We start from the raw sequence: 19,881 nt of genomic DNA, 5'->3' as shown, positions 1-19,881 counted from the left end.
CAGGGAACGAATTTGTATAACCAATTGTATTGTCCATAAATTTCCCTCTCTACTTATAAGGCCTGAAATTTGGGCGGAGCACACCTGTCAATCACATCGATCTCCAGCACTTGACGGGTACTTATTTCATCACCCTGAAACACTAACGTGACGAGGTGGAGTGGTAGGGGCGGTACTTTCATTCTATTATTGTAGGCTATTGCTGTAGGCCAGTGGTTTTCAACCAGGGTTCCGCCAGTACAGTCCAGGGGTTCCGGGTTCGGTCCCACTGCATGGCATCTTGGGCAAGTGTCTTCTGCTATAGCCCTGGGCCGACCAATGCCTTGTGAGTGGATTTGGTAGACGGAAACTGAAAGAAGCCTGTCGTATATATTATATATAATATGTGTGTATGGTGTATATTTTGTGTGTCTGTGTTTGTCCCCCTAGCATTGCTTGACAACCGATGCTGGTGTGTTTACTCCCCGTCACTTAGCGGTTCGGCAAAAGAGACCGATAGAATAAGTACTGGGCTTACAAAGAATAAGTACCGGGGTCGATTTGCTCGACTAAAGGCGGTGCTCCAGCATGGCCTCAGTCAAATGACTGAAACAAGTAAAAGTGTATCCGGGGGTTGACAAACAGAAGAGCCGCCCTGGGCGGCACACATTCTAGCTACGCTAGTGCCCCGAAAGGATGGAAGGCAAAGTCGACCTCGGCGGGATTTGAACTCCGACCCGGGAAGTATTTCTGCCAGCTCGCCGCCTTTTTATTACACATAGAAAGAAGAAAGAGAAGCAAAATGCATTTGAAGCCAAACTGAGCAATAAATATAACAATGGCGACACAGCGACAACTACGAAGTTTAAAAGAAAAGGAAGTTATTTGGAAGCGAATTTAATTGATTTAGCCCTGACCTGAAATATGGAGGTGCGTGTTTGGCGTGCGTATGCTTGTGTGACCTTCTTTATAAGTGTGTGTGTGTTTGCGTGAGCGCAACTTTATCTCCATGTGTAAACGTACGTGTGTTTTTAAGTTTGTGTTTGTGTAGGAGATGTTGCATACGGGCAAATACTCATAGATAATATAAAATAATATACATGGCTGTGTGGTAAGTAGCTTGCTAACCAACCACATGGTTCTGGGTTCAGTCCCACTGCGTGGCACCTTGGGCAAGTGTCTTCTGCTATAGCCCCGGGCCGACCAATGCCTTGTGAGTGGATTTGGTAGACGGAAACTGAAAGAAGCCTGTCGTATATATATATATATATATATATACATATATATGTATGTGTGTGTTTGTGTGTCTGTGTTTGTCCCCCTAGCATTGCTTGACAACCGATGCTGGTGTGTTTACGTCTCCGTCACTTAGCGGTTCGGCAAAAAGAAACCGATAGAATAAGTACTGGGCTTACAAAGGAATAAGTCCTGGGGTCGATTTGCTCGACTAAAAGGCGGTGCTCCAGCATGGCCGCAGTTAAATGACTGAAACAAGTAAAAGAGTATTCGACTATACACGTGTGTGTATATATATGTACGGGTGTGTATTTGATACGCGTGCGTGCGAGTACTTATACTTTCGAAACACGCATACACACACACACACACACACACATATATATATAAATATATATATATATATATACAATATATATATATATATATATATATATATATTATATAATATATATATATATATATATATATATATATATATATATATACAATAATATGTTAAATTACTCAATAGTCAAGATAAAACTCTGAGATCTCTTTCTTTGTTATCTTACCGTTTTTACCAATATATATATACATATATATATCTATATATATTATATATATATATATATATATCTATATATATATATATATTTATGTCTCTAAATCTATATATCTATCGATCTACATATCTTTCTCTCTCTCTCTCTCTCTCTATATATATATATATATATATATATATATTTATTTATATCTATCTATATCTATCTATTTCTATCTATATATACTATATATATATATATATATATATATATATATATATATATATGTTGTGTGTGTGTGTGTATTTAAACTGACACCCATATACATACATAGACACACACGTAGCAATCCTACTCAAACTTTAAACCCGAAATCGTCACAGCAACCTTAATACTGAAACCATAGTAAGCGAGGGTCGTTTGAAGACTGTTAATAACAAAGTGGGCGGTGCCGGTCGATTCTCGGTTCGGTGGCAACATTTCGTGTTACACCGTCCCGCTGCAGACACTCCTAAAATGGCGAATGCTGGCGACAAGAGGTTGGTGAAGTCCAAGAGCGGACTGAGGATCGTTACGATGAGGGACGACTACGGCAGCCCCTTTCTCATCCCAGAACCCAACTGGGTCCCGGACAACGAAGTAGGTGCACTCTCTCTCTCTCTGTATACACACACACACACACATGTATATATACTTGTGTGTGTATATATATAAATAAAAAGGGGTTTTTTGTGTGGTTGTGTATATATGTAGATATATTGTTCAAAGGAATTCCAACTCTGTTTTTTGATGCTTTGTTTATATTCTTTAAATATTAATGTAGAATATAGAATATATGTATATGTGTATATATATACTATATATATAGAATATATAGTATATATATAGAATATATAGTATGTATATAGAATATATAGTATGTATATAGAATATATAGTATGTATATAGAATATATAGTATGTATATAGAATATATAGTATATATATAGAATATATAGTATATATACTATATATATAGTATATATACTATATATATAGTATATATGTATGTATGTATGTATATGTATATATGTATATAGTATATATGTATGTATGTATATATATGTATGTTTATATATGTGTATATGTGTATGTGTATATGTATATATGTTTATGTATATATGTATATATGTTTATGTATATGTGTGTTTATGTATATGTGTGTATATATATGTGTATATGTATATATGTATATGTGTGTGTATATATATATATGCATGCATATATATATGTACATATATATATATATATATGTGTGTGTATATAGTAAAATGAAATGAAGTATTGTCTTATTGAATAGATGAAATATTAAATATCGAATATTAAGGGACGAATATACTTTCTTGCTTTAAAGCAGTCTTCAAGGTCCCAGGATGGGACAGGAATGTTTCAACTGTCGGCCCCCCGAGTCACACCGTGACCTCCACCAATTATTACAGGATATGAATATATATAGATGTTGTTTATTAATAATTGGTGGAGGTCACGGTGTGACTCGGGGATCGACAGTTTCGTCCGTTGGCGCACTTTGTGTGTAAACAAGAGTTTTGACCTGAGACGGTTTTCGTATGGCGAAACAAATAGAAATGGATGGGAATGTGATTGGTCTGATATCCGTGTGTATATGTATGTGTGTATATATGTGTGTGTGTGTGTATATGTTTGTGTGTGTGTGTGTATATATATGTGTTTGTGTGTGTGTGTATATATATATATGTGTGTGTATATATATATATATATATGTGTGTGTGTGTGTTTATATGTTTGTGTGTGTGTGTGTGTATATGTGTTTGTGTGTGTGTGTATATATATGTGTGTGTGTGTGTATATACGTGTTTGTGTGTGTGTATATACGTGTTTGTGTGTGTGTATATACGTGTTTGTGTGTATATATATATATGTGTTTGTGTGTGTGTGTGTATATATGTTTGTGTGTGTGTGTATATATATATATATGTGTTTGTGTGTGTATATATGTGTGTGTGTGTATAAGGTTTCTTTGTGTCCATAAATATATCTATATATACATCTGACCCCATTAAACAAGACGTTGATGAGGGTGTAGAACACTTTGCCTTTGGTTCCATCTAATCACACATATATACCCTCACACATATATATATACATATATATACACACACATGCAACGCACACAAAATGTATTCGTTGGTTCTTTCTTTCTTTCATCCAAATCTGTTTCTCAAATTACAACAATGAAGAAGAAGGAAAACTAAAAAACGTCTTCATCTTATTCACTCCTTTATACTTCATCTCATTTCTCTGCCTCTTTCTTCACAATCTGCTTCTTCTCTCGCTGAAAATAGCAGCCAAATCTCCCTCAAATCACACCCTTACTGTCTTATCTATGCATAATATGTTTGGTAGAAATAGCAGCTAAATCTCCCTCAAATCACGCCTTATCTATCTATATATGGGCATACTTCCCTCCCGACTTTGTTTCCTCATAACTTTCAGAAAAGAAGGATATTTTTCAATGAAGTTTTTGGCAAATAACTTTTAGAATCTGTAAATTACAATTATATTAGAATTTAATGGCAGAAGATTCCTACATATTACGTAGGTATGTTGTATGAAGCAACGAGGGAAACTTCTACGTGGTAGCTAGAGTTGCTAGAAACAGCAGTCAAATTCTGTTCAGAGAAAAACACGTTCCATGTTATTCGGGTTGGCCGCGCATAGGACGAAAAAAGACGAAGTGGTCGTGGCTGGAGATGCTTTTCATGACAGTTTATCTGGATCAGGACTGGCCTTGGGCTAAACAATAACACAGCCTCTCTGTCTCCCCCCCCCCCTACCTCTTCTCTTCTCTTCACGGGACAAAAGCCGACTTTGAAACAACGCCTACCATTTGAAAAGGAGGTCGTTCAAACTGCTAGAAATAGCAGTCAAATCACATCCTAAAATATTAAAAAGTTTATAATAATGATTATGATACTCTTTACTCTTTTACTTGTTTCAGTCATTTGACTGCGGCCATGCTGGAGCACCGCCTTTTAGTCGAGCAACTCAACTCCGGGACTTATTCTATCGGTTTCTTTTGCCGAACCGCTAATGTGACGGGGACGTAAACACACCAGCATCGGTTGTCAAGCAATGCTAGGGAGACAAACACAGACACACACATACACACACACACACACACACACACACACACACACACACACACACACACACACACACATATATATATATATATATATATATATATATATATATGATGATTTCATTTGAATGAAACAGTTCTAGTCCTGTAGAAGCTCCTTCTATAAAATAAATATATATATATATATATATATATACATACACATACACATTTACGACGGGCTTCTTTCAGTTTCCGTCTACCAAATCCACTCACATGGCATTGGTCGGCCCGGGGCTATAGCAGAAGACACTTGCCCAAGATGCCACGCAGTGGGACTGAACCCGGAACCATGTGGTTGGTTAGCAAGCTACTTACCACACAGCCATGACTGCGCCTATTGTGTACACGTATGTATACACAATTGTGTATAATTGTGTATATATGTATACACAATTGTGTGTGTGTGTGAATCCACGAGGAAAAACTGTGCCAGTCTGCGAGAGGATGTCGATGTACGCGAAGAAATACGCACATGACATATATACTTATAAACAAGTGACTCCCTGTCTACGCACACGCACGTGATGCATATACATACATGCGTGTAGACACCCACAACGATATACGGAACTAAGCGGCCACACGACGTCCTAGAAATAGCAGTCAAATCCTCGTCCTTGATTCATATTCTACATTTTGGAAAGGGCACGTTTCGTTGATACAGTCTGGGAAAAGAAAATCAATTGGTTTAACGTGGTTGGATCAAATTTCGTTATGGTTTGCCCTGCGATAAACAATTCTATATACGTGGACACAACTTTTCTACTCTGAGAAGCAAGGCCCGAAATTTTGGGGGAGAGGCCCAATCGATTAGATCGATCTCAGTACGCAACTGGTACTTAATTTATCGACCTCGAAAGGATGAAAGGCAAAGTCGTCTTCGGCGGAATTTGAACTCAGAACGTTAAGACAAACGAAATACCTATTTCTTTACTACCCACAAGGGGCTAAACACAGAGGGACAAACAAGGACAGTCATAGGTATTACGTCGATTACATCGACCCCAGTGCGTAACTGGTACTTAATTTATCGACCCCGAAAGGATGAAAGGTAAAGTCGACCTCGGCGGAATTTGAACTCAGAAAGGTAACGGCAGACGAAATACCGCTAAGCATTTCGCCCTGCGTGTTAACGTTTCTTTTTTCTTTATTGCCCACAAGGGGCTCAACATAGAGGGGACAAACAAGGACGGAAAAAGGGATTAAGTCGATTACATCGACTCCAGTGCGTAACTGGTACTTAATTTATCGACCCCGAAAGGATGAAAGGCAAAGTCGTCTTCGACGGAATTTGAACTCAGACCGTAAAGACAGACGAAATACCTATTTCTTTACTACACACACAAGGGGCTAAACACAGAGGGGACAGACATAGGTATTAAGTCGATTATATCGTCCCCGAAAGGATGAAAGACAAAGTCGACCTTGGCGGAACTTGAACTCAGAACGTCCGGCGTGCTAACGTTTCAGCCAGCTCGCCGCCTTATATACGTGTACATAGCAACCACGCACATATATATAAACGACCAGACGAAGGCTATACCCGGAAAGTCAAACTGCTAGAAATAACAGCCAAATCTACCTCTTTTGTATGTGTAAGCTAAATGCAGGAGACTTCTTATATGGTAGCAATATTCTTTCCATCTTTTGTTTGTTTGTCATTGGACTGCGGCCATTCTGGAGTATCTCTTCGAGTGCTTTAGTTGAAGAGATCAACCTGCAGTTCTTTTTTTTTAAGCTAGTACATGTCCTGTCAGTCTCTTTTGCAGGGATTACGTTCTGAGTTCAAATTCCGCCGAGGTCGACTTTGCCTTTCATCTTTTCGGGGTCGATAAATTAAGTACCAGTTACTACGCACTGGGGTCGATGTAATCGACTTAATGCATATGTCTGTCCTTGTTTGTCCCCTCTATGTTTAGCCCGTTGTGTGTAGTAAAGAAATAGATTTACAAGGATGTAAACAAACTAACACCGATTGTCAAGTGATGATGAATAACAATGCACACAACTTATATACACAGCAGGCTTCTTTCAGTTTCCGTCTACTAAATCCACTCACAAGGCTTTGGTCCCAGTGGAAGACATTTGCTCAAGGTGCCTTGCAGTGAGATTGAACCCTGGACCATGTGGTTGGGAAGCAAACTGTTTATTACATAGCTACACTAAGAAACTATTTCTATTTTATTCCTGTACTTGTTTCAGTCTTTTGACTGCGACCATGCTGGAGCACTGCCTTTAGTCAAACAAATCGACCCCAGGGCTTATTCTTTGTAAGCTTAGTACTTAGTCTATCGGTCACTTTTGTTGGACCGCTAAGTTACGGGGATGTAAGCACACCAAAATCGGTTGTCAAGCCTTGGTGGAGGGAATAAACACAGATACACAAATACATACATACAAACATGTATATATGACGGGCTTCTTCCAGTTTCCGTCTGCCAAATCCACTCACAAGGCTTTGGTCGGTCTGAGGCTATGGCAGAAGACACTTACCCAAGGTGCCACGCAGTGGGATTGAACCCGGAACCACGTGGTTGGGAAGCAAGCTTCTTACCACACAGCCACACCTATGAAGAAACTATTTCCATTGTCCACTTCAAAATAGGAAGTTGCCTTGGATTGAATTTACAAGAAACACTTTCAACTGAGAATGGATTCACTGTGGTTTATAAACAATTTTTGTTCATCTTTCCTAATAGACAAAAGGAGTTTCATTTCTCTCTTTCTAAACGTAGAGATTTTGTTATTTCCAGAATTTAGGACAAGACACTCATTATTGCAACGCTGTCCACATACTCCTATCAGCATGGGACAATCCATTTATTTATTTACTAGCAGTATCGCCCGGTGTTGCTCGGGTTTGTAAGGGAAATAACTATATAAGCATTTTTAGAGATGTAAAGTATAATAGCCATCTCAATATGGCTAACTACAAAGGGGGAGGGTGTTACTGTAACTTTTTACGTTCTGAGATTTAATAATACATTTTTAGAGAGTTACTTCCCTTATATAATAGCAAAAAAAAATGCATTAAAAATGGGAAAAATTGATGGTAAATTTTTTTTTAATCGTAGACTCATCGTAGACGCACGCTAATACCCAGAAGGGCTCGATATGAATCATGACTATAAGATACCCGGTTTTGGTTAAACTGCACCGCAAAATGTGGGAGTGTTTGGAATCTAAATCGGAGGAGACAGACACTCACACAACCTCTCTTTTATATATGAAGATTTTTGTTCATCTTTCATAATAGACAATGGGAGTTTCATTTCTCTCTTTCTAAACGTAGAGATTTTGTTATTTCCTGAATTTAGGACAAGACACTCATTATTGCAACACTATCCACACACTCCTATCAGCATGGGACAATCCATTTATTTATTTATATATATATTATACAAAAAAATTTCACGTAAACCCGAAGTTTCTACCTTTAAAAACAAGGAGTTACAACCTTTTTACTTGTGTGATTTTTTGCTACCCTGGAAACTATCTATCTATTTTTTCCTGTTAATTGTTAACAAGGGAAGAATATACACATCTATTTATATATATATATATATATATATATATATTATATATATATATACATATATACGACGGGCTTCTTTCAGTTTCCGTCTACCAAATCCACTCACAAGGCATTGGTCGGCCCGAGGCTATAGCAGAAGACACTTGCCCGAGATGCCACGCAGTGGGACTGAACCCAGAACCATGTGGTTGGTTAGCAAGCTACTTACCACACAGCCACTCCTGCACCTATATATATATATGACATGATCACGTGACCGACCAGGCTATCAGATGTTGCTACACATCGCTGGTCACAATACACTTTGGATTGTTTTAGCCTTCGAATGACGCCACCCCGCTGGCTAAGCGAGCAGGCCAACAGAAGAAAGAGTGAGAGAAAGTTGTGGCGAAAGAGTACAGCAGGGATTGCCACCACCCCATGCCGGAGCCTCGTGAAGCTTTAGGTGTTTTCGCTCAATAAACACACACAACGCCCGGTCTGGGAATCGAAACCGCGATTCTCTGACCGTGAGTCTGCTGCCCTAACCACTGGGCCATTGCACCTCCACACACACACACACACATATATATATATTTAACAAAATTAAATTTAAGTGTTGAAGTGAATCTAATGGTTTTGTGTGTTTCTTAAATGGCTTATAAACACATGATCTCAGATCAAGTCACTTGCTATGCGAGTACATTTCCGTAATATATATATATATATATATATATATATATATATATATATCAGGTACGTGTTGTCAGTAAATACTCAGGGTAGGCAGTTGGTGATGTTTATGTAGTAAAGCACAAAGAAATTAGCGAAACATAGGCGTGCAACTGAGTTGAAAGCAGATCTACTTCTGCCTTTATAACACATAAAGACAACTGTTGTATGAGTGTACACAGCATGTGTACTGCAGCAGTAATATGCATAGCTTCAATACTGAGATTGAAAAGCAGGGATGAATTATGCCTACCTTATCAAAATTGATCAACATCAATGGAAATTGTAGCTGTGATACCAGTGCCGGTGGCACGTAAGAGAACCGTTCAAATGTGGCCATTGCCAGCGCTGCCCAGACTGGCCTTCGTGCCAGTGGCACGTAAAACGCACCATCCAATCGTGGCCGTTTCCAGCCTTGCCTGGCCTCTGTGCCGGTGGCACGTAAAACGCACCATCCAATCGTGGCTGTTTCCAGCCTTGCCTGGCCTCTGTGCCGGTTGCACGTAAAAAGCACCATCCAATCGTGGCCGTTTCCAGCCTCGTCTGGCACCTGTGCCAGCAGCACGGGAAAAGCACCCACTACATTCACAGAATGGTTGGTGTTAGGAAGGGCATCCAGCCGTAGAAACACTGCCAGATCAGACTGGAGCCTGGTGCAGCCTCCTGGCTTCCCAGACCCCAGTTGAACCATCCAACCCATGCTAGCATGGAAAGCGGACGTTAACGATGATGATGATGATGATCTACAAAACAATAAAATATTTTGCATTTTATGCATAGTAATCAGAGTAACCTTCATAAATTTTATTGAATTAGATGCATATTTTACCATAAAAGGAAAATGTTACTAGCGATCTATTTTATTCAAGATAGGCGCTGCTTACCTTGCCTACCTAGGCATCACGTCCCTTATATATATAGATATATACAAAATGGATCTGGAAAGTTGTCCCCTTGTACATTTTTAAGGTCTAAGACAAGACCTCTGTGAGGTCCAATGTTCAGATAGTGCTCTTTGCATTCCACTGGCATGGGTGCCAGTTATGTGACACCAGCATTGGTCATGACTACGATTTCACATCGCTGAAAAGGGTCTTCTCAAACATGGCATAATGCCAAAGGTCTCAGTCTCTTGTCATTGTCTCTGTGAGGCCCGACTTGTGAAGAATGTGCTTCACTTCGTCCCACGTCTTCCTGGGTCTACCCCTTCCACATATGTGGTTATATGCTAAGACGTTTGCTTCCCAACCACATGGTTCCAGTTTCAGTCCCATTGTAGGACACCTTGGGCAAGTGTGTTCTATCTATAGCCCCAGATTGACCAGTGTCTTGCAAGTAAATTCGATAGGATCCTCTGACTTTGATGTATTTGTTGCAGTGTTCCTGCCACTTTATGAAGGCCCCATGGAAGTCTTTGAAAGAGAAGGTGTCCAGGGCCCTTGTCACAGACTCTTTCGTTTTCTCCTTCAGTTTGGAGAACAACCAAAAATCACAGGGAGAAAGCACTGGAGTGTAGGGAGGGTGCGGGACGGTTTTGAGACCCATCTCTGTCAGGTATTTGGTTACCTGGTGCAGGTGCTCTACCCTTTTGTAATGAAATCTTTTTTTGAACTTCCTCAAAACCCCCACAACGTGCTCTATGTTGACCACCAGAAGGAACCCAGTGGATGTAGATGGTGCTCTTGCTGTTGTAAAGAAAAGGGGTCATCGTGAGCTTTCTGCTGGACTTGCTTTGTCTGGCCCCTTGTGCCACTGAAAAAACAGATACTCAGCTCATACAAATTAATCCATGACCAGTCTGGAGCACTTCATTGTCTTCACATCCCAAATGCATTCTGCAGATTTGTCAACTGTAACAAATCCCCTTCAAAATAGTGGTCAACATAAAGTACGTTGTGGGGGTTTTGAGGAAGTTCAAGAAAAGATTTCATAACAAAAGGGCAGAGCACCTGCACCAGGTAACCAAATACTCAACAGAGATGGGTCTCAAAACCGTCCCGCACCCTCCCTACACTCCAGTGCTTTCTCCCTGTGGTTTTTGGTTGTTCTCCAAACTGAAGGAGAAAATGAAAGAGTCTGTGACAAGGGCCCTGGACACCTCTTTCAAAGACTTCCATGGGGCCTTAATAAATAACAAATCTCCTTGCACAGCAATACACCTTTCCCTGTATACCTGCCACTTTTGGAATCTGTCTGGGAAATCTTTTTCTGTAAGCAAGTCAAGACCCTTCTGTGACTCATTCTGGATCTTGACAGCAGGGTTAAAACCAGGAGTTGAACCCCAAAGATTCTAGTCCAACTCCTCGACTATTGACACCTCAAACTCCTCCAAGTAATTAAGTGATTGGGGCCCATTTTACCGACTCCAAGACTCTGACTCCACAGCCCTGATTAAAATGAGAATCTTTGAGCTGGATTTTCATCTTGGAGAAGAGATGGAAGTTTGCAGGTGTTAAATCTGGTAAATAGGGTGGGTGGGGAATAAATACCATGTTTGTGGTGACAGGGTGCATTGTGAGGAGAGCTTGGTGACGGGGTGCATTGTGAGGAGAGCTTGGTGACGGGGTGCATTGTGAGGAGAGCTTGGTGACAGGGTGCATTGTGAGGAGAGCTTTGAAATGTCGCAGTATAATTCTTGATTGATGGTCTGGGCCCCGAGTGGGAGGGGTTGAATTCTCAATGCATGATACCACATATCCAGGGATGACACTCACAGCAGATCTTCCAGGGACATTCTGCCCCCTTTTGAAGTGCCTGTGCCACTTGAGACATTGCACACGACCCATTGTGGGGAAGCACTTCGTCGGTAACGACGACGAGGGTTCCGGTTGATCCGAATCAACAGAACAGCCTGCTCGTGAAATTAACGTGTAAGTGGCTGAGCACTCCACAGACACGTGCACCCTTAACGTAGTTCTCGGGGATATTCAGCGTGACACAGAGAGTGACAAGGCCGGCCCTTTGAAATACAGGTACAACAGAAACAGGAAGAAAGAGTGAGAGAAAGTTGTGGTGAAAGAGTACAGCAGGGATCACCACCATCCCCTGCCGGAGCCTCGTGGAGCTTTAGGTGTTTTCGCTCAATAAACACTCACAACGCCCGGCCTGGGAATCGAAACCGCGATCCTATGACCGCGAATCTGCTGCCCTAACCACTGGGTCATTGCGCCTCATGACCCATTGTAAGCTCAATGTCCCTTTAGCCGACTTCCCAAGTTTAATGCAAAATAAGTCTCAAAACTTCTGGAATGCATGTCGTATGCATTAATGAGAAGAAAAAATAAGGGTCAAAAACAAGTTTTCTTCCTAACCAAAGTCCTTTGTAATATTTGTTCTGACCAAGTCACCCACCCCTCCCTTGTCTCACACTCAGGCTATAGACAACGACCACCTCCCACCACACCACCTTCCATTAGATATAAAAAGTTAATTAGTTGTTGACAGTTTAATTAGTTATCAACGATTCATAGTCACACAAATATCTCTCTCATATCTGTGACCTTTGACCTGCTACAGTGATGAATGCCATATTTGGAAATAAACTGTTCTGTAGTTTTGCAATTGTCTCACTTCTGAAGCCATGTGGCTGTTGAACATGCTAGAAATAACAGCTAAATCTTTCTTTCTTAATTCACATTCTATTGTTTTAAATAAGAAAGGACACCTTGAATAATATAGTCCTAAATACTAATGAGATGGCCCAGGTGAGACATCTTTCATTATAGGTCTCTCTCTCTCTCTCTCTATATATATATATATATATATAATAAATATTAAGGAATAAATCCAAATTTACAGAGAAAAAAATCAGATTTAGGATTAAATCAAATTTTATAGTAAAATATTATAAAATATTATTAGAGACAAAACCACTATTTTGCAAAACAAACAAGGAAAGACTTAATCAATACATAAAATTTTAATAAATAGTCAAATTAAAATTTTATGTATTGATTAAGTCTTTCCTTGTTTGTTTTGCAAAATAGTGGTTTTGTCTCTAATAATATTTTATATATATATATATATCTTTATATATAAAAGAGAGGTTGTGTGATGTCTGTCTCCTACGATTTAGATTCCTAACTACTCCCACATTTTGCGGTGCAGTTTAACCAACTCGTGATTCATATCGAGCCCTTCTGGGTATTAGTGCGCGTCTACGATGAGTCTACGATTTTAAAAATAATTTACCATCATTTTTTCCCATTTTAATGCATTTTTTCGCTATTATTTAAGGGAAGTAACTCTCTAAAAATTTATTATTAAATCTCAGAACGTAAAATGCTACAGTAACACCCCACCCCTTTGTGGTTAGCCATATTGAGATGGCTATTATACTTTACATCTCTAAAAATGCTTATATAGTTATTTCCCTTACAAACCCGAGCAATGCCGGGCGATACTGCTAGTATATATATATATATATATATATATATATATATATATATGTTTATATATATGTTTATATATATATATATGTATATATATATATGTATGTTTATATGTATGTTATATATATGTATCTATGTATATATATATATGTGTATATATATATATTTATTAAAGGTAAAAAAGTAAAGATTTCCTTTGGTCCCGAATGACCATGGCATTGCACCTAGAAAGTTTCCCTCCAAGGCACAAGTCCAAGCAAGTTGTTTATGGAAGACCAGCAGTCGCCCATGCATACCAGCCTCCCCTCTCCACGCCTCTGATGTTATCCAAGGGAAAGGCAAAGGTTGATACAGCTTGGCACCAGAGACGCCACAACTCATTTCTACATTGGAGTGAACTGGAGCAAAGTGAAATAAAGTGTCTTGCTCAAGAACACAACACGCAACCCGGCCCAGGAATTGAACTCACAATTGTAAGCCTCACAGTGTAACCATTCAGCCATGTGCTTGACGATCTAACCATTCAGCCATGTGCCTATATATATATATATATATCACCGTGACCGACCAGGCTATCAGATGTTGCTACACATCGCTGGTCACAATGCACTTTGCATTGTTTTAGCCTTCAAATGACGCCACCCTGCTGGCTAAGCGAGCAGGCCAACAGAAGAGAGAAGAGTGACAGAAAGTTGTGGCGAAAGGGTACAGCAGGGATCACCACCAGCCCCTGCTGGAGCCTCATGAAGCTTTAGGTGTTTTCGCTCAATAAACACTCACAACGCCCGGTCTGGGAATATATGTGTGTGTGTGTTATGTATGTGTGACTGTGTTTGTCTCTCACCACTGCTTGACAACCAGTGTTGGTGTGTTTACATCCTTAGAACCTAACTGTTTAACAAAAAGTGACCGATAGAATAAGTACCAGGCTTTAAAAAAGGAAATAAGTACTGGGGATACTCTCTTACTCTTTACTCTTTTACTTGTTTCAGTCATTTGACTGCGGCCATGCTGGAGCACCGCCTTTAGTCGAGCAAATCGACCCCGGGACTTATTCTTTTTGTAAGCCCAGTACTTATTCTATCGGTCTCTTTTGCCAAACCGCTAAGTGACGGGGACGTAAACACACCAGCATCGGTTGTCAAGCAATGCTAGGGGACAAACACAGACACACAAACATACACACACATACATATATATACATATATATATATACATATATACGACAGGCTTCTTTCAGTTTCCGTCTACCAAATCCACTCACAAGGCTTTGGTCGGCCCAGGGCTATAGCAGAAGACACTTGCCCAAGGTGTCACACAGTGGGACTGAACCCAGAACCATGTGGTTGGTAAACAAGCTACTTACCACACGGCCACTCCTGCGCCTATTCAACTAAAAATTCTTCCAGGTGGTGCCCCAGCATGGCCACAGTCAAATGACTGAAACAAGTAAAAGATAAAAAAATAAAAGCTACTGTGATTGATCTGTTAAGGCCCTTCAGCAATAGTGCCCCAGCATGGCCATGATGCACAAACTGAAACAAATCAGGGCTTTGTGTGTTCATGTGATGACACTTAATTAAAACTATTTATCAATCAGTTTATCTTACAAATCATTTATAATTCTGTCTCTCATAGATTTTATCTTGGATTCCACTCCAAAGTTTAATCAATTGATTGTCTCACAAATAATGTTTTGTGTCTTTCATTTCATTCCATAGTTTAATCGGTGAATTTGCTTTCAGCAAAACACCGACGACTGCTTTGCATAGAAGAGATTTCTCTCTCCATAGTTGACACTGACTTGCATATACTCTTTTACTCTTTTCAGTCATTTGACTGTGGCCATGCTGGAGCACCGCCTTTTAGTCGAGCAAATCGACCCCGGGACTTATTCTTTTGTAAGACCAGTACTTATTCTATCGGTCTCTTTTGCCGAACCGCTAAGTGACGGGGATGTAAACACACCAGCATCGGTTGTCAAGCAATGCTAGGGAGACAAACACACACACACACACATACACACATACACACACACACACACACACACACACACACATATATATATATATATATATATATATATATACGATGGGCTTCTTTCAGTTTCCGTCTACCAAATCCACTCAAGGCTTTGGTCGGCCCGAGTCTATAGTAGAAGACACTTGCCCAAGGTGCCACGCAGTGGGACTGACCCCGGAACTATGTGGTTGGTTAGCAAACTACTTACCACATGCCACTCCTGCACCTATCTGTGATTTTTTGAGATGTTAACGCCAACCACTCCGTGAGTGTAGTGGGTGCTTTTTAAGTGGCACCTGTGTCGGTGGCACATAAAAGCACCCACTACACTCACGGAGTGGTTGGCGTTAGGAAGGGCCTCCAGCCGTAGAAACACTGCCATATCAGACTGGGCCTGATGCAGCCTTCTGGCTTCCCAGACCCCAGTTGAACCGTCCAACCCATGCTAGCATGGAAAGCGGACGCTAAATGATGATGATGATGATGATTATCTGGGTTTCTTACCGATGGAGAGGAAATGACAAAGCAGTGGGAGTTGTGACAATTTGCTGTACTTGAAAAGATACCTCAAGCAAAGTCAAATCGTTGTCTTCCATACGTACAGGCTTGTCGTTTTACAGGTGCCGATGCTGCATAAATACACCTGTGCCAGTGACAGGTAAAAGGCATCCAGCACAATCAAGTGGTTGGCATTGAGAAGGGCATCCAACCATGGAAACCCTGCCACAACAGACAGTTTGGGGTCTGGACAGCTTCTCTCAAGCCTTCCTACCCATAAACGATGGTGATGGAGCTCTCTCTCCCTTGCAGGACCTGGCAGATCGTGACAGGAACTGAGTGGGGCACGATGTAAATAATGATCTCCTGGAATGCAGGCGGAGGGAGTTTTTTGCCATGGGGTTCTCCGTCGTGCATAAGATCTCGGACATTGATGTGCAGTTTCCATTTTGGTATCCCTTTAATCTAAAGACGATATTCCTGAGATGGCAGCCTGGTAGATCGTTCCTCTTTGTTGTGAATCCATCCCTACTTGTAAGGAAGGCATTTACCACTGGTCTTCCATTGACTCAACTGACATCCTTTGCATCCAACTCCTTCCTCATCTGCCACACTATTCTCACTCATCACACATCCACCTCTTCTGCCCCTCTACCCTATTTTCTCCTTCATATGCCCCTCCTACCGTCACTTCTCATCTCCCCCTTTCACCCTCTCTCTCTTTCTTTCTTTCTTTCTTTCCCTACAGATGGACGAGTCATGTATTCACCTCTTCAACAAAACACTTGCTCCTCTCCCTATCATACTTTGCTTTCTATACATATATATATATATATAAAGAAACCCGTAGTAATATATATATATATATGGATGGAAATTGTAGTTGTGATCCCTGTGCCGGTGGCACGTAAAATGCACCATCCGAGTGTGGCCAATGCCACCGCTGCCTTGACTGGCTTCCATGCCGGTGGCACGTAAAAAGCACCCACTACACTCACGAAGTGGTTGGCGTTAGGAAGGGCATCCAGCTGTAGAAACACTGCCAGATCAGATTGGAGCCTGGTGCAGCCTTCTGGCTTCCCAGACCCCGGTCGAACCGTCCAACCCATGCTAGCATGGAAAGTGGACGTTAAACGATGATGATGTTTCTGTACGTAGCTATACATGCACATCTACATAGTAGTTTCGTACGTACACTTGCTCCTCGGGTGTATTGACGTTGCAAGATTCACCCCAAGCTGTTTCCTCTCAGTTCAGGACATCGAATCCTCAATGACATGTTTGCAAAAAACAGAAAAAAACAAGAAAACTTGATACAGCTTGTGAATAAGATATTGGCTGATCAATATTAGCAACAAAATCAAATGCTCTCCGCATTTCTATTGAATTAGTATCTTTTTATTGAACTGTGAGCTTATTGATCTTTTCATAAAAATTTCGCTTTAAGCAGAGGTGGCTGTGTACTAAGAAGTATGGTTCCAGGTTCAGTCCCACTGCATGGCACCTTGGGAAAGTGTCTTCTATAAGCTCGGGCCAACCAGAGCCTTGTAAGTGGATTTGGTAGACAGAAACTGAAAGAAGCCCATAGTAATATATACTACATGGAAGAATGGGAAAAATGCAAGGTTTATAATCTTAAGAATATTATTTCTCTTGCTTGCATTTTTCCATGTAGTTCATGTTTTTTCTAGGCTTTGCTATTATACTAATTAATAATGTGTCAAATGTATCAATTAGTGGTGTCATTGATAATGACATGTGTGTGTGTCTATAGAAATATATGTATATAAAAATATATATGTGTTGTATATATATATAATTGTATAGAAATGATATGTATGTGTATATATATATAAACGGCAAAATGTCTGTGTGTGTGTGTGTCCTTTATACAAATCCACAATTTTTCAGTTAGAGGGCTCACACCTTCTATGGTCATTCAAAACCGTCCAAGGGTGGTCGTGCACATCTTTACATTTCCCCAGTCACCCTTCAAAGCCATTAAATATATATATAAACGGCAAAATGTCTGTGTGTGTGTCCTTTATACAAATCCACAATTTTTCAGTTAGAGGGATCGCACCTTCTATGGTCATTCAAAACCGTCCAAGGGTGGTCGTGCACATCTTTACATTTCCCCAGTCACCCTTCAAAGCCATTAAATATATATATAAACGGCAAAATGTCTGTGTGTGTGTTCTTTATACAAATCCACAATTTTTCAGTTAGAGGGATCGCACCTTCTATGGTCATTCAAAACCGTCCAAGGGTGGTCGTGCACATCTTTACATTTCCCCAGTCACCCTTCAAAGCCATTAAATATATATATAAACGGCAAAATGTCTGTGTGTGTGTTCTTTATACAAATCCACAATTTTTCAGTTAGAGGGATCGCACCTTCTATGGTCATTCAAAACCGTCCAAGGGTGGTCGTGCACATCTTTACATTTCCCCAGTCACCCTTCAAAGCCATTAAATATATATATAAACGGCAAAATGTCTGTGTGTGTGTTCTTTATACAAATCCACAATTTTTCAGTTAGAGGGCTCGCACTTTCTATGGTCATGCAAAACCGTCTAAGGGTGGTCGTGCACATCTTTACATTTCCCCAGTCACCCCTCAAAGCCATTAAATATATCTATAAACGGCAAAATGTCTGTGTGTGTGTCCTTTATACAAATCCACAATTTTTCAGTTAGAGGGATCGCACCTTCTATGGTCATTCAAAACCGTCCAAGGGTGGTCGTGCACATCTTTACATTTCCCCAGTCACCCTTCAAAGCCATTAAATATATATATAAACGGCAAAATGTATGTGTGTGTGTCCTTTATACAAATCCACAATTTTTCAGTTAGAGGGATCGCACCTTCTAAGGTCATTCAAAACCGTCCAAAGGTGGTCGTGCACATCTTTACATTTCCCCAGTCACCCCGCAAAGCCATTAAAATATCAATAGAAGTGACTTTTTTGTGAATTTTCTATCTAAATCCCAATCCAAATGCCCGAAACTTGATACACCAATTGAATGCCAGCTAGCTGTATGTGACTGGTCGGCGATTTGGACAGTACTCGCGTGTAAGTGTGCACGCATGCAGCTGTATATGCATGCACTAGCACTATGACCTGATGTTCCTGGGTCATAGTGCTAGTATATATATATATATAGGTGGCGCCATCTGTTGGAGATAATGGAATTTCCTTCTCTTGTAATTGTTCACTATATACACATCAATATATATACGTGTGTGTACATATCTCTCTCTCTCTATATATATATATATATATATATATATATGTAAACATACTTTATGTGTGTATGTATACACACATATATTTCTATATACATACATACATACATATTTATTTATTTAGATATATATATATATATCATCGGACTCTAAATGATGATGATGATATATAAATATATCTAAATAAATAAATATGTATGTATGTATATAGAAATATGTGTGTATACATACACACATAAAGTATGTTTACATATATATATATATATAGAGAGAGAGAGAGAGAGATATGTACACACACGTATATATATTGATGTGTATATAGTGAACAATTACAAGAGAAGGAAATTTCATTATTCTCCCATTATCTCCAACAGATGGTGCCACCTACCCCAGTCCCCCCTCTTCCCTGATGGCAGATGTTGCCAACACTTAATCCACAACAAACAAACTGAAAATCAGGACGATCTCTTAATTACTTTCGCTTCAGGTGTATTTGTGAAAATAGGTGTCCGGGTGGCTGTGTGGGTAAGA

The 19,881-nt window shown here is 40.0% G+C and overlaps 1 protein-coding gene and 1 long non-coding RNA gene across 3 annotated transcripts in view; one reads left to right on the top strand and one right to left on the bottom strand.

Moving 5' to 3' along the window:
• The first annotated feature begins 2,161 nt into the window (after nucleotides 1-2,161).
• Nucleotides 2,162-19,881, top strand: part of LOC115229021 (zinc finger FYVE domain-containing protein 21) — a 47,741-nt gene continuing 30,021 nt past the window's right edge. For both annotated transcript variants that reach the window (XM_029799449.2, XM_029799448.2), the window contains exon 1: nucleotides 2,162-2,378. In XM_029799449.2, the coding sequence (XP_029655309.1) occupies nucleotides 2,256-2,378 (123 nt within the window). In that variant the 5' untranslated portion in view covers nucleotides 2,162-2,255. The remainder of the gene's footprint in view (nucleotides 2,379-19,881) is intronic.
• LOC118761292 lies at nucleotides 9,978-15,670 on the bottom strand. Its single transcript, XR_004997269.1, has 3 exons — nucleotides 15,639-15,670; nucleotides 14,468-14,471; nucleotides 9,978-10,097 (listed from the first exon to the last, which is right to left on the bottom strand). It is a non-coding gene; the product is annotated as an uncharacterized LOC118761292 (long non-coding RNA).

The sequence above is a fragment of the Octopus sinensis genome, unplaced genomic scaffold (genome assembly GCF_006345805.1).
Source record: "Octopus sinensis unplaced genomic scaffold, ASM634580v1 Contig11616, whole genome shotgun sequence".
NCBI lineage: Eukaryota > Metazoa > Mollusca > Cephalopoda > Octopoda > Octopodidae > Octopus > Octopus sinensis.
The sequence above is the reverse complement of the archived record's forward strand: the minus strand, read 5'-3'. Positions and strand labels throughout refer to the sequence as shown.